This window comes from Gekko japonicus, unplaced genomic scaffold (assembly GCF_001447785.1).
Source record: "Gekko japonicus isolate JY-2015 unplaced genomic scaffold, Gekko_japonicus_V1.1 scaffold30, whole genome shotgun sequence".
Lineage (NCBI taxonomy): Eukaryota > Metazoa > Chordata > Lepidosauria > Squamata > Gekkonidae > Gekko > Gekko japonicus.
The window spans coordinates 2,274,726-2,290,936 of record NW_015168045.1 but is presented as its reverse complement, the minus strand read 5'-3'; the positions used below and the strand labels follow the sequence as shown (position 1 = coordinate 2,290,936).

At 41.5% G+C, this 16,211-nt stretch overlaps 1 protein-coding gene across 1 annotated transcript in view; it reads right to left on the bottom strand.

Moving 5' to 3' along the window:
* The window catches only part of SLC44A5 (solute carrier family 44 member 5), a 212,903-nt gene that overhangs the window by 55,714 nt on the left and 140,978 nt on the right, over positions 1-16,211 (bottom strand). The window contains exons 6-8 of the mRNA XM_015414270.1: positions 15,746-15,874; positions 13,043-13,103; positions 8,620-8,743 (exon numbers count right to left, since the gene is read on the bottom strand). Of these exons, the coding sequence (XP_015269756.1) occupies positions 8,620-8,743; positions 13,043-13,103; positions 15,746-15,874 (314 nt within the window). The remainder of the gene's footprint in view (positions 1-8,619; positions 8,744-13,042; positions 13,104-15,745; positions 15,875-16,211) is intronic.

Genomic DNA, 16,211 nt, shown 5'->3' with positions numbered 1-16,211 from the left:
GCCGCCATTTCCTCTTGACCGGTTAATTAATTTCCCTTAATATTGTTACGAGAGAAAGGAAAGGAAAGGTCTTCCCAGATATCAAGTTTGCTTATTCTAATCATCAACTGTGGATATAGGTTAACGATTAATGAGTCCAGAAGTAAAGGTTTTATCTCTTACCCCTTCAAACGCTTAAAACATAGAGTCCTTCTCCTGGTCCCGGCCGCTTTCTTCGGTCTGGTAGGAAATCCAGCCAGAAGGGGATAAGCTCCTCTTTGAAATATCTATCGGTAGGATCGCCACTCAAAGTGATATACAAAGAAAAAACACCCGTGCAAAAAGAATCGCTGCTAAAATCACGGCTGGCTGCTGCTGAAGGAGAAACACGGCAGCCATGTTCTCCGCAACCCGACGCTTCTGCTTCGGGGCGAACTGGTCACACCCCCGCCCTTGCCATGGGAAACGGGGGGGGCCGGCCAAGCCCCATGCCTCGCTCTCCCTCCAGGAGAGACGAGCAGAGCTCCCCCGAACCTCGGGGGGCTCCGAAAAAGCGAACGGGAGAGGGCCGTTCTCGGGAGCTCCGAGAGACGCGCCCGGGTGCAGCGCCGCACCGCCGGAAGTTTCCACAATTGACTCAATCTTTAAAAGCAATGGAGCAAATGGGAGAGAAGGTGAAGGAAATGAACGACAATGCTAAGAAAGTTAAGGAAAAGGTGCAAAAGCTGGAAATGAAGCAAACTACGGAAGAGTCAAAACTTTTACAGCTGCAAATGGAGAAAGCAAATTTGGTCCTACAGGTTCAAGGGGTCCCAGAAATTAGAGGAGAGAATCTGAAGCAACGGCTGAGTGAAGGAATAGCCCCAATGACAGATTGGACAGTGGAATACCTCTACAGCGAGATAGACGTGGTCTGCAGGTCCTATTCCTCATACATCAAGAAAAATAATCTGCCTGGGGAAATAGTAGTCAAATTCTCGAAGAGACATGTGAGAGATGTTATCTTGAAAGCAACTACAGGAACATCCTTGAAAACTGGGGACAACAACATCAGGATTTTAAAAGACATTCCGTTTGACATAAGACAGAAGAGAAAGAACTATAAAGAATCAATCCTTTTCTTACAAACAAATGGCATCAGTTACAGATGGTTAATTCCAGAAGGCGTCATTTTCAAACTCCACAATAAAAAAAGAAAAGATAGACTCTGTTTTTAAAGCACGTGACTTTCTGCGAACACAGCTTGGGGAACCAGCTGAGGACAAAAAGGAAGAAGAAGAAAGCAAATCTGATGGCGAGTTAGGTTCGGTGTCTTCAGACGAGGACTTCCCCTCTGAAAAGGGGGCGGCTGCCCCCAAAAGTTAATATAAACTGAGGATTAGAAAATATAAGAATAAATAAGGGCTGAAGGACTCTGATTTGTGCCTGAAAAAATGTTGGAATAACTTTGGGATGCTCTGGGGATTTCTTCAAACAGTTAAAGGGATGGTTAAACGATAATTAACCTAGCATAACCGACTATGTTCACTGCATTATTAGCTTTCTAAAATATCATTGAGACAAGCTGATGTATTGATCTCCTACTTTTGGGTTTTTAGTTAGTAGTGGGTCTTTTTTCTTTCTCCTTAGATGTAGTCCCCCTCCCTATATTTTCAGTTATAGTTTGTAGTTTGCAAAAAAAAAAACAATAAAAAACTCCCCTTAGGGGGATTTTAAAAAATAAAATAAATAAAACCGTCAGTATCATAATGTCCTTGTATAAGGCACAGCCTCATTTGTGATGCTCCTGTATAAAGTGCAACACCTAAATGAGGTGCAGCTTCATTTGGAGTACTGTGTGCAGTTCTAGTCACCGTATCTTAAAAAGGATACTGTAGAACTGGAAAAAGTACAAAGGAGGGCAATGGACATGGTTAGATGATTAGAGTACTTTTCTATGAAGACAGGCTGGAGAGTATGGGACTTTTCAGTCTAGGAAAAAATACAGCTAAGGAAAGACATGTTATGGGTTTATAAAATTATGCATGAGGTGGACAAAGTGGCTGGAGAGCTTTTTCTGCCTTTCCCATAATACCAGAAAAGGGGCAACAAATGGGATTGTTGGGAAACAGGTTCAGGAGAGACAAAAGGAAATACTTCTTTACTCAATGGGTGCGTTCAGACGGGGGATTTACAACGGTTAGGGTGCCGGTTCCAACCGGTGTACTTACGGGTGTTCACACGGTGAACATCTGCCTCCCGTCCCTAACCGTTATAAATCCCTTTAAACCGTCGCACTCTGCCACTAGTTCCTAAGTGGTGGTAAACAGCGTGCAACGGTTGAAAACGGTGCACCCTGGCGTCTGATCGCTCTCCTCGAGTAATGAAACTGGAATTCTTAATCAAGGTGTGGGGAATTGCAACCAAAATTTTGTTCCATCTAACTATCTCTTTATGGTAGAATTCCCCAAATATTGCAGAGCTTTCACTCTGGTTCGACTTAACGTTCTTTCATCTGCCCTTTTGGAAGGGAGGTATGCACGTACCCCATATGTGAAACACCTCTGCCCATGCCAGCTGGGTACGATAGAGGCAATTGAGCATGTCCTTTTTTATTGTCAGTTTTACCAAAACATTCAGGATATGTATATTAATCCAATTATGTACAATTATCCAGGTTAATGGTGTTGTGTGTTTTTTTGCCCCCCCGTAGGGGATTTTTTTAATTTGCATTTTCTAAAAACTACAACGAAATTAGGGAGGGGATCTAATACTAATAGGAAAAAGAAAAGAAAACCCACTAAAAACCCAAAGGGTTGGAAGTCATACATTGCTTACAAAGATATTAGTTTAACAATATAGAAGTTGCTTTTCTTGACATTGAGAGTGGTCAATCAACGTCATCAATTATGTTAACAAACCATCAAGTCTGACTATATAGAGAGCATTACAGGAGAATCGCTATTTCACTTAAAAACAGATTTCAGAGAACAGTGGCATCTCATTTTACAATTATTTTTCCCTCCTTCATTTAAAGCAAATTAATAATCATATTTCCCTCAGTAAATATAACACAGTCAGTTTCTCTTCCCACGCTGTTATCTTCATTCTTCTTAAACATTTTCCCTGCAGCGTTATCTTACTGGAACTGCATGGTTAACAAACAAAGTCATGGAAGCTGTAAAAGGTAAAAAGGATTCCTTTAAGCAGTGGAAAGCTAGTCACAGGTCCCAGTCACACGGGCAGGAAACTGCGGGGGAGAAGCGTGGCTGTTTGCCCTGGGGCAAACTACTGCACTGTTACGCGATCAGACCTCCCATGGAGGTTCTGTGGAGGTACCGTGGAGGTTCCATGGCAAGGGAGAGGTGCTGATCACAGGACAGTATAGGAAAAAGCCTGCATGGTTAACAAACAGAGTAATGGAGGCTGTAAAAAGTAAAAAGAATTCCTTTAAGCAGTGGAAAGCTAGTCACAGTGAGGCTGATAAAACGGAACACAGGCTATGGCAAATAAAATGCAAGTCTGAGGTCAGGCAGGCAAAAAGGGAATATGAGGAGCATATAGCAAAAAACGTAAAAACCAACAATAAAACTTTCTTCAAATACATTAGAAACAGGAAACCAGCCAGGGAGGCAGTGGGGCCCTTGGACGACCAAGGGGTAAAAGGAGTATTGAAGGATGATAGGGAAATGGCTGAGAAGCTAAATGCATTTTTTGCCTCCGTCTTCACTGTGGAAGATGAGAAGTGCTTGCCCACTCCAGAACCACTGATTTCAGGAGGGGTGTTGGAAGACCTGAGTCAGATTGAGGTGACGAGAGAGGAGGTCCTAAAACTGATAGACAACTTAAAAACTGAAAAATCACCAGGCCCAGATGGCATACATCCGAGAGTTCTGAAAGAACTCAAATGTGAACTTGTAGATCTCCTGACAAAGATATGTAATCTTTCCTTAAAATCTGCCTCCATTCCTGAGGATTGGAAGGTAGCTAATGTCACTCCCATCTTTAAAAAGGGTTCCAGAGGAGATCCGGGAAATTACAGGCCAGTCAGTCTGACGTCGATACCGGGTAAATTGGTGGAAACCATTATTAAGGAAAGAATTAGTAGGCACATAGATGAACAAAACCTATTGAGGCAGACTCAGCACGGTTTCTGTAAGGGAAGATCTTGTCTCACTAACCTGTTAGTGTTCTTTGAGGGGGTGAACAAACATGTGGACAAGGGGGATCCAATAGATATTATTTACCTTGACTTCCAGAAAGCTTTTGATAAAGTTCCTCATCAAAGGCTCCTAAGTAAGCTCAAAAATCATGGGATAGAAGGACAAGTTCTTTTATGGATCAAAAACTGGCTAGTTCATAGAAAACAGAGAGTGAGTGTAGGTGGGCAATTTTCTCAGTGGAGGGTGGTAAGCAGTGGGGTACCGCAGGGATCAGTACTTGGTCCACTGCTTTTTAACTTGTTCATTAATGATTTGGAGATGGGAGTAAGCAGTGAAGTGGCTAAATTTGCGGATGATACGAAGTTGTTCAGGGTGGTGAAAACCAGTGAGGATTGTGAGGCACTCCAAGGGGATCTGTCAAGGATGGGCGAGTGGGCGTCAACATGGCAAATGGGGTTCAATGTGGCCAAGTGCAAGGTGATGCACATTGGAGCTAAAAATCCTAAATATAAATACACATTGATGGGGTCTGAACTGGCAGAGACTGATCAAGAGAGAGATCTTGGAGTTGTAGTGGATAACTCACTGAAAATGTTGAGACAGTGTGTGACTGCAATAAAGAAGGCCAATGCTATGCTGGGGATTATTAGGAAGGGTATTGAAAACAGATCAGCCAATATAATAATGCCCCTATATAAATCAATGGTGAGACCTCATTTGGAATACTGTGTGCAGTTCTGGTCACCACACCTTAAAAAGGATATTATAGCTTTGGAAAAAGTGCAGAAAAGGGCAACTCGAATTATAAAAGGGTTGGAACACTTTCCTTACGAGGAAAGGTTAAAGCGCTTAGGGCTCTTTAGCTTGGAGAAACGACAACTGAGGGGTGACATGATTGAGGTTTATAAGATTATGCATAGGATAGAGCAGGTAGAGAAAGAGGTACTTTTCTTCCTTTCTCACAATACAAGAACTCGTGGGCACTCCATGAAATTGCTGAGTGTTCGAGTTAGAACGGATAAAAGGAAGTACTTCTTCACCCAAAGAGTGATTAACACATGGAATTCACTGCCACAGGAAGTGGTGGTGGCTACAAGCATGGACGGCTTCAAAAGGGAATTAGATAAGCATATGGAGCAGAGGTCCATCAGTGGCTATTAGCCATAAGGTATAGATAGGGAGTCTGGGGCAAGTGATGCTCTGTCTTCTTGGTGCTTGGGGGGGAGGGGGGCACAGTGGGAGGGCTTCTAATGTCCCGGCCCCACTGGTAGACCTCCTGATGGCACCTAGTATTTTTGGCCACTGTGTGACAGAGTGTTGGACTAGATGGGCCTTTGGCCTGATCCAACATTGGCGTCTCTTATGTTCTTAACTGGAACTGGTAATCTCAGAACAAAGTCCCTTTTTCTTTTTCAAGGACTGTAATCCGCTTCAATCGTGCCTTCAGTCTTGGGGGTCATTCCATGTTGCTTTTAAAAGCCAAACTTGTAGAGAGTCTATCCATCCTTTTGCCTGTTAGACTTTTTTGAGTATGTCCATGGCATACCCATCGCTTGCAGCTTTGCTTAGTCGTCTATATACAGGCCCTGCCACTTAGTCTTACTATTAGACTCTCCTCTTTAATATTGGAAGTCCCTTTGATCCAGGGCTAGTTGCTTCTTCAATGTGAACACAGTCCCCTGAAAATAGCAGCCGAAATCTAATACAGTTCTTGTGTTGTAACTCGTTTTTGCCAGCAGGGGCGAAAACTTAACTTGCCGTCTGAGTCTATGGTTGTTTCGGTCACATGGGCCAGTTGCTTTCAACTTCCTGAAGGAAGCTTGGGTCTCGCTTGTTGCTTCTTCTGTCTCGCCGATCGCCATTTTTAAGAATGTTTACTTTATTCAACATTTGCCAAAGTCCCGAAAGTTTGCCCAAATGCTTGTTTAACTCCTGAGGTCTCTTTACTACAGTCTATTACTGTTTAAAACTCTGTCCCCACTGCAATGGCTTTTCTTTTTTCACTTATTTTGTTCTTTTCGGGGGAGGGTCCCCCCTCGCTTTAATAAATGGGGACTCGCTCATTTTCTGGTGTTCTCGCTTTAACGGACTCACTCTTCGACGTCTCATCACTCGGATCTTGCCAGGTAAGAATTTTAACGTTAAACCTCCAAGCACTTGTCCCAGTGTGTGTGGCTTAGTCCCATTTGGGAACGCAGCACTGAGACCTTCGGGGCAAAGGGAAGCCCCAATCTGCCAGCAGCGTTCCTGAAGAGGGGCGACCCTCAGCACCTCATGGCAAGGGACTCATCACACGAGTCCCAGGGGGATGCATACATTCGCACCCCCTCTCAGTGGGCTGCCATCAGCCCACCAAAACCGGCAGTCTGTCCAGGGTAATGTTGATGTTGTTAGCCGTTCAGTCGTGTCTGACTCTTGGCAATTCTATGGGTCACCTCTCTCCAGGTAGATCTAACCAATTTTATATTTCTCCTCTTCTCAGTGATCAATGCAATGAAATTTACCTTTTTGTGCCTTGGCATGTTCAATTACACTGAAGGAAACAACAGTATTGTTTTAACAAATTTTATTGAACCAATGTATTTTACATGGTATATTTGAGATACGTATCTTAAGGGTATGTTTCCTGAAGAGTCGATTTCTGATCTTGGATCGTAATAAACTGACTGACTGAAATTCATCGCAAAGGGAAGTAGTGATGACCATCAGAATATTTTGAGGCCTGGGGAGACGATTTCTGAAGAGTTGAGTTCTGATCTTGGATCGTAAACTGACTGACTGACTGGAATTCATTGCAAAGGGAAGTAGTGATGACCATCAGCATAGATACATTTAAAAGAGGTTTAGACAGACTCATGGAGCTCAATATAGTAGGCCATCAATGGCTGTATAGAAATATTGATTTCTATAAGTCTAAAAGTCTAAAAGATTTCTAAAAGTGTTGGACTGGATGGACCTTTGGCCTGATCCAACATTGGCATCTCTTATGTTCTTATGTTCTCATGCCTTCTCCTGTGATGTCTTTTGATAACATGCTGTGTCTAGTTTCCTGTTGCAAGCCTCAAATGGCCTCAATAGCCATGCCATATAACCACACATTCTTTCACACCTCTAAGTGGAAGAGCCAGACCTGACATGCAAAAAGTCACATAGGCAATGGAGAAGCTGGGGTTTGGGACATGTGACTGCAGGCGTGGTCTCAAAACTTCTAGCCTATCCCCACATGCAGCTATGACAACAAACAATTGGGCACACCCCTGTCCACTCGTGGTTGACTGGATGGCCACAGCTAATCATGACTAGATTGGGGTTTAATTGATAGATCCCTATGGGAAAGAGAGTTTTTGCTTGCTCTGGCTGCTCTCTTGCTTAGCTTTCCCTTCTTCCTCGTGTTGTCTGTTTATTGCACCTGGAAATGCTGCCTTGTGAGAGACAAAGAGTTGCTTTGTGAACTGGAGCACATGGGTGCAAGGATGGAATTTTCTTTCGAAATCCCTTGGACTGTTTGGATGTTACTGAACTTGGTAAATATGTATCTTTTACTGTGTAGTTAAGGCAAATCACCTTAGGCTTGTTATTTTGGTAAACTCTGGTAGTCTGTGTTATGCTCTGTACTGAATAAAAATTATTCTTATTTCTAAATGGTCTCTGATGTTGTACCTGAGTTCCAAGCCTAAATCTTGTGCCTTCTGCTTCCCATATAAGCTAGCTTTGTAAGATTAAGTGTGCATCTCTGGGAATGAGTTGCTAATGTGTTAAGTTCCAGATGCTAACTGAGAGTTTGAACCTCTAATCTCAGGTTGGGGGGGAACTACTGTAGAGGTTCTGGTGGCAAGTTGTTCTGAACACCAGAGAGGGGATAGACTACCTCTTGGGTTGTTGTTTAATGTACTGAAAAAGTACAAGATTCCCTCCCATTCCTGGACTGGCTTGGGTGGCTAAATCCTGTACAATGGCTACTACCCATGATGACTGAAAGGCGCTTCCATGTAAAGAGGCAGCAAACCTCTGAATACCAGTGCTGGGAGGCAGCAGCAGGGGAAAACCTTGGCTTCCATGCCCTGTTTACTTGGCCATCCAGGACAACTTGTTAGCTGCTGCTTGACTAGCTGGACCACTGGTCTGATCCAGCAGGCTCTGCTTATGTTCTTATTAGTTATTTTATTTCACTGCTGAGATAACCTGGGGTGGGGGAGAGAAGCTATAAACACGGGAAAGATTCCCTTCCCTTCCCGCCCCTCCTCTCTGCTACAAATGCCTTTTCCACAGGTATTTTCTTTTTCTTTCTTTTTTTTTTATTGAGAAGCATTTTGGGGAGTCATTTGCGTGCATTTATGTGTAAAACCTACTTTTGCTCTGAAATAGCAAAAACAAGAGAATGAAAACATCCCATTTAATCTATAGACAGAGCCATATGAAAAATACTCTAAAAGAACTGCATTAAGTAACACAAATTATGTGTCAAATCAAAAATTGTAAAAACAACAAACACACATACTTTGCAGCTTCCCTGAGATCAGTTACATTTCTTGTTTTTCCTCTTCCATCAAGGAAAGTAGTTCGATTGGCCACAGTCAGAACACCATTTTTAGTGGAGAAATCAGGAAAACATCTCTTAAGAACTGTTAAAAGAAACAGTTATATATCATGTGCCTTGATTTAATTTTTATTATATTTCAATATTGATATTTGTCCTGCAATCCTGTTGTTGTAATTAGTTCAACAGTTTTATGTTTCCACAGCATTCTCTTACGTGGTTCCATGTTACAAACTTTTTGCGCTGCTCAGTCATTCTTCTGTATCCAGTTCCATGTGGCATTACAATGGACAACTCAAACACTACTGAATATTATGCCACTGAAATCATTCACCTTCCGGATTTTCCTGTTCACACAGTGGGTAATTCTCTTCTGACTATGATAATGGCCACATCCACTATTCACCAATATTAGTGGAGCTAACCTTTCATGATTTTTTCTCTTCCAGAAAAGTTAACCGATTTGTGGCATTACATTATAGCATCACAGCACTAATCCCCTTCCCACTATTATGTAGCAAAGCCATGAGGGGAACCTCCACATTCAGAAGCCAGTATATTTAAATCTGTATATGAGCTGTATCTGAAGCATTTCTGCCCATTTCAACTACAGTGATTCACTGCCACATGGAATTCACTGCCACAGGAAGTGGTGGCGGCAGCTACAAGCACATGGGATTCAAAAGGGAATTAGATAAGCATATGGAGCAGAGGTCCATCAGTGGCTATTAGCCACAAGGTATAGATAGGGGCTCTGGGGCAAGTGATGCTCTGTCTTCTTGGTGCTTGGGGGGGGGGTCAACAGTGGGACCTCAGCAATTTTTGCAAACCCATTTTCACTTAGGTTTTATCAAAATTTCAGCTAACTAGTTAAAGCTCTAAGTTCTCCTCATATCCTTCTCCTTGGAAATCATGCACAGAGAAATTGTGGTAATTTTAATGCCATTATGGTGTCAATTGCTGAACTGATCAGAAGTAATTGTTAATAGGCTAGGAAGGTGCAATGAACACAATGGATCGAACAGAATAGTACAGCAAAGACCATCCACACCACAGAAATTGTGCTGCTCTTCCACAATAGATAAAAATGCAATAAACTGTCTCCTGGAGAAATCAGTAATGCAGTGGAAAAAATGAGAGAAATGTGGATTGACTGGACTCAGCATATGATTGATGTCAATTGCACCAAAATCATCTGGTGTGGACCCACCCTTTGAAAACTAACAAAGGCCATTTGAAATAGCCTACAGCTAGTAAGGAAGTAAGGAAATGGCCTACAGCTAGTAAAGCTGGAATGTAATTTTGTTACCTAGTCCTCTCTGACTTACTACTAATATTTCCTTTACAGGTTCAGTCCATCTTGAATGGACTCTTACAGCAATGTCATGTGTGTCATGAAATCAGGGGTCATTTCGTAGAAAAAGAGGTGCAGGAGCTCATTAGTATAACTTTTTTTAAAAAATTTATTTTCATTTTCCACTATAACAAAAGTTTATATCATATCACTTTCACTTTCGGTTACAACTTATAATATCCATTACGTCTTTCACATTTAAAGACTTTTATATCATACTAGCAAAAATTCAGTTTTGATTTATCTTTTTCATCCTCAGCCAGTCATAAAATAATTTCCATCTGTCCCAAAAAAGTTCCTCTGGTTTATTTTGTAGTGTTGTATTTAGCTTATCCATTTCAGCTATTCCCATCACCATATTTTTAAGTTCTGTTATAGATGGTATTCTTTTGGATTTCCAACGTCTTGCTATCAGGATTCTGGCTGCCGTTAAGATATATACAATTATCTGTGTATGTGATTTAATGTCTTCCGTTAACATATTTAGTAGCCAAATTTCTGGCTCTAGGGGGATATTTATTTTTGTAACGTCCAGGAGGATTTTTGCAATTTTTCTCCAAAACTTCTGGATTTTGTCACATCTCCACCATATGTGGAGGTATGATCCTACGTTCTTCCCACACCTTCAACAGATGTTGGATGCTTTTGGGAGACATTTTGCGACTTTCTCAGGGGTCCAATGTCACCTATAGAACATTTTATATATATTTTCTTTGTATTGAGTGGCTCTCATAAATTTTAAAGATTCCCAGGTTTTAGTCCATTGCTTTGCTTCTATTGGGTGTCCAATCTCTTTTATCCAGGCTAACATGGATGTCTTTATAATTTATAAAATCTTCTATTAATATAGTATAAATCTTCTGAATAAGTTTATCGCTGGAGGATAACCAGATTTTATCAAATTCATTTAAGCTAATGTGGAATCCTGTTTTTTTATCCTCAATATACCTTGATTTTAATATATTTTTTCCCACCAGGACAGTTTTATGTTTTGTTTTAATAATATCTCATCTGATTTTAGCTCCGCCTTTTTATTTAATAGATTCTCTTATATTTCTTTAATTTCTCCTCTTTTTAGGGAGGGTTCTGCAAATGCCTCAATTGGCGAAATCCATATTGGTATTTTAATATAATTTTTATATTTAATTAAATTCCAAACTTTTAGGAGAGAGCTTCTTATTATGTGTGTGTGGAAATTTGAATGAATTTTGTCTTTCCCGTACCATAGGTATGCATGCCAACCCATTACTAAGTCCGATCCCTCTAATGCTAATGTTCTAGTATCTTCTAACTTTGCCCATTCCCTTATCCATACCAATGATGTTGCAAAGTAATATAATTGCCAATTTGGTAGCGCAAAACCTCCTTGCTTTTTAGAATCCTGAAGATACTTCAGTTTTATTCTTGTTTTTTTGGATCGCCATATAAAGTCACTTACAATTTTCTCCAAATCCTTGAAATAAGTATCTCATTAGCATAACTTATTTGCATATGCCACACCTCCTGACATCACTGGAAGTGTGTCAGAAGGCAACAAACACCGCTCAGGCTCCACTGGACTGTTTTGGATTGCTAGCTATTGTGGGAAGGGGGAATGTGCAGATCTGTCATCACAGAGGAGGGAGAGCCTGTACCTGAATAAAACCTGGTTTTAAAGGTGCCACTGGAGTGTTTTGGACCGGGGGGGGGCTCTGCAGCTTACCTGGCCACTTCTTGCTCTGACTGAGGGCTGCTGGGAGCAGGGGGTGGGGCTTATTGCATGTGCCTGCCCCCTGGGCTCTTTACTGCTGGAGCTCCGCTCCTGTGCGCTCCTGCAGGAAATGACCCCTGCATGAAACACCATTTTGAGCAACATTTTTGCTAGTGGTGTGCATTATATATGAAACACTGTTTATTTGATGGTCATGTTCACTCACATTTCAGCCTTCCTGAAACATTTGTGTCACCCGTGAACACAAAATGTTCTATCTGAAATTCAGTTTTAATCCTCTAGGCACATTTTTATTCATAGAGTTGCACACATTTAGAAATGGCTTTATTTACATTTAACCATTCTTTCTTGTACAGTTCCTGCCAACCTAGCAGCTCGAAAGCAAGAAACTGCCAGTAGATCAATAGGTACCACTTCGGTGGTAAGGTAATAGCATTCCATGTGCCTCAGCATTTAGTCATGCTGGCCACATGACCATGGAAACATCTTTGGACAGCGCTGGATCTTCGGCTTGGAAACACAGATGAGCACCGCCCCCTAGAGTCGGATTCTACTAGCTTTCAAGCAAGGGAAAACTTTACCTTTACTTACTTGTACAGAAGGGTCCTTTTAATCATTATTAACAGTCTAGTAACATTATTTTAAAAGCTACAGCATTGTGCCACTACATTTTTATCTCCCTCTCCGCAAGAACCCTATAATGGTTTGAAATCATTATATTCACTGGAAAAGACAAAAATGCTAGGGAAAGTTGAAGAAAGCAGGAAAAAATGAAGACCCAACACGAGATGGATTGAGCTGTTCATGGATTGATGGCCCTCAGTTTGCAAGACCTGAGAATGGCTGTTAACAATAGGACATTTTGGAAGACATTAATTCATAGGGTAGCTGGAAGCTGGAAGCAACTTGATGGCACTTAACACACATGCATATTCAGTAACCACACACAGCATGAAGTACAGAGAGAGCAAGAGAGAATAAATGGAAAACCAGCCCCACTGGCACCTGCACTAGCTTGAGGGAAATGTGGTCATATTTAAAACTTAGCAAAACCTAGGAATGGTATTAACATGAATTAAATTAAGGGGAGGGGGTCCGAAGACAGAAATTGCTTAAATTGCTTTAAAATGCATGTGAGGCCTTGTTTGGATTTTTCTGTAAGTCTGCTTGGTCTTAGAAATTCAAGTATGACCCTGGTCTTTTCTCCAAAAATAAGCTAAAAGTATCTCAAGAATCAGTATGTTAACTTTCCAGCTATCTAAGCTTCACAGGACCACCGTACTCATTATAAGAGTGGTGTTTGCAGCACAAATACTCACAAGGCCGACTTGGAATGATCATGGAAGGACAATCTTCATCACGCATAACTTGGGCCACAGACTGGAAAACAAGGGAAAAACCAAACTTAAAAATATACCAAAGTATACTGCTTCTAAATATTGTAAAATAAAAAATTGAGAACACATTCAAGTTTGCCTCATTTGAAAAAAATCTGTGAAATAATTTCATGATGCCTAAGCAGGGGCACCTAAATGAGAAATATGATTGATGCATGTCTCTCCGGTACCCTTTCAACAATGAAAACAGAACAGTAGGCATCAGACATGACTTTTGAACAGAGCATTCTTTAGCAGGTGGGTTTGCCCTCATCTCTGATAGAAGAAAATTACCTTTTAACACAATTAGCATAATTAACTTAAGGCTGCAATCAGGACTCAGCAAGGGGCTTCCAGTATGGTGAGAATATTAAAGTAGGTTTGAATTTTAAAAAACCCCACATACACAAGTTCCTTCAAACTTGTTAATGTGATTGCAAGGTAATTAATTCCCATTCCCCAGCCATACTCTGGAAATAAGCAACTGCAGATGACTTCCTGCCTGAACCATTTGTAAAATCAGATGCTTCCTAAATAATATGTCAAATAAGATATTATATTTGTATTAACTTAGGGTCTTCCAAAAATTGGACTAATGAATTCTAAGACTACATGTGGAATAAAATGGCTTCTACACTATAAGAACACAAGAGAAGTCAATGTTGGAGCAGGCCAATGGCCCATCCAGTCCAACACTCTATCAATTTGGCCCATCCAGTCCAACAGTAGCCAAAAATACCAGGTGCCATCAGGATGTTCAGTGGTGGGGCCAGGACACTAGAAGCCCTCCCACTGTTGCCCCCCCCAGCACCAAGAATACAGTGCATCACTTGCCCTAGACTGAGAGTTCCTATCTATACCTTGTGGCTAATAGCCACTGATGGACTTCTGCTCCATATGTTTTTCTAAATCCCTCTTGAAGCCATCCATGCTTGTAGCCGCCACCTCCTGCGGCAGTGAATGCCATGTGTTAATCACTCTTTGGGTGAAAAAGTACTTCCCTTTATCTGTTCTAACCCAACTGCTCAGCAATTTCATTGAGTGCCCACAAGTTCTTGTATTGTGAGTGCTTCTTTCTCTACCTGCTCTATCCCATGCATAATCTTATAAACCTCGAACATGTCACCCCCTCAGCCATCATTTCTCCAAGCTAAAGAGCCCCAAGTGTTTTAACCTGTCTTCATAGGGAAAGTGTTCCAACCCTTTTATCATTCTAGTTCCCTTTTCTGCACTTTTCCCAATGTTATAATATCCTTTTTGAAGTGTGGTGACCAGAACTGTATACAGTATTCCAAATGAGGTCACACCATCGATTTATACAGGGGCATTATGATACTGGCTGATTTGTTTTCAATTCCCTTCCTAATAATCCCCAGCATAGCATTGGCCTTTTTAATTGCAGTTGCACGCTCTCTCGACATTTTCATTGAGTTATCTATTATGACTCCAAGATCTCTCTCTTGGTCAGTCTCTATTTAGGATTTTTTTGCTCTAATGTGCATCACTTTGCACTTGGCCACATTGAACCCCATTTGCCATGCTGACACCCACTTGCCCATCCTCACAATCCTCCCTGGTTCTCACCACCCTGAACAACTTTGTGTCATCTGCAAGTCAAGTCAAGTCAAGTCAAGTCAAGTTTATTAATACGGCCACTTCACTGCTTACTCCCTACTCCAAATCATTAATAAGAAGAAGAAGAAGAAGAGAAGAAGAGATTGGATTTATACCCCGCCCTTCACTCCCCAAAGGAGTCTCAGAGCGGCTAACAAACTCCTTTCCCTTCCCCTCCCCACAACAGACACCCTGTGAGGTAGGTGGGGCTGAGAGAGCTCTGACACAAACTGCTCTTTCAGGAACAGCTGTGCCAGAGCTTGTGACTGACCCAAGGTCACATCAGCAGCTGCAAGTGGAGGAGTGGGGAATCAAACCCGGTTCTCCCAGATTAGAGTCCGCACACTTAACCACTACACCAAACTGGCTCTCTCTACACCAAACTGGCTCTCTCTACACCAACAAGTTAAAAAGCATAGGACCCAGTACTGAGTCAATGCCATGCCAATAGGCATGTTTCATGAAGCCACCGCATTATATATGTTGGCTGGAAATTCAGCATCAAGTTTGGGGCCATTTTGTTTATTTACATGGACTTTTTACTTATCTGCTGCCGCCACCAAAAATGGCTAAAGGCAGAGACAGCATTTAAAATAGTTTATAAAAATAGTGTTTTAATTAATCAATATACCACTAAAAGAGACCTTCTGCCCATTTCTAGCCACACTTGGGTTCACATGATTTGTGCTAGAGATAATTTAGTTGCAACAAACAATGGGGGGGGGGTCAGTACAGCTATGCAGATTGTGATGCCAACCTCCAGGTGAGTCCTGGAATTACAGCTCATCTCCAGACTACGGAGATCAGCTCCCCTGGAGAAAATGGCAGCTTTGGAGGGTGGACTCTATGGCATTGTACCCCACTGAGGTCCCTGTCCTCCCCATGCTTCATCCCCAAATATCCAGGAGCTTTCCAACCTGGATTTGGCAACCCTACGCTCCCTCGGTGGTAGCTGGGGGGACCAGGCAACCCTAGACTGAAACCAGAAATCATAAAATACAGTCTCAGACCACATGATCTCTGTGTACTCACCTTCCATGGCTTATTAAAACCAGGCTTGCAAAACTGTCTGTAATACTCCCAATAACTTTTGTTATATCTGTAGGAAGATTGCATGTCTATGTAGGTTGCAAACCTGTCTGGGCACTTTGAGACACAAAGCTTTAAGAGAAGAAAAATATACATTGATTGAAGCAGCACTGTAGGATGAGAAAGTTATATTATCAAAGCAGTTAGACAAAAAAAATGCCATCTCTAAGAGTGCTTCATTTTATCAGATTGGTTGCTTAGCACAGCATTTAGAAGTAGACACAGTGATTTTTTTCTTTACAATCTCTAGAGAAACACGTTTGAAATACTGTAAGAGGAGTCAGTTTGAATCTTTTCCCCAATCACTGCATCTTTCCCAGTCATCCTGCCTAGTAAAAGTAATTGATGTTATACATTTTATTTTAAAGTAGTTTATATATGTATACTCAAAAGAAGATTTTCCCCTTCA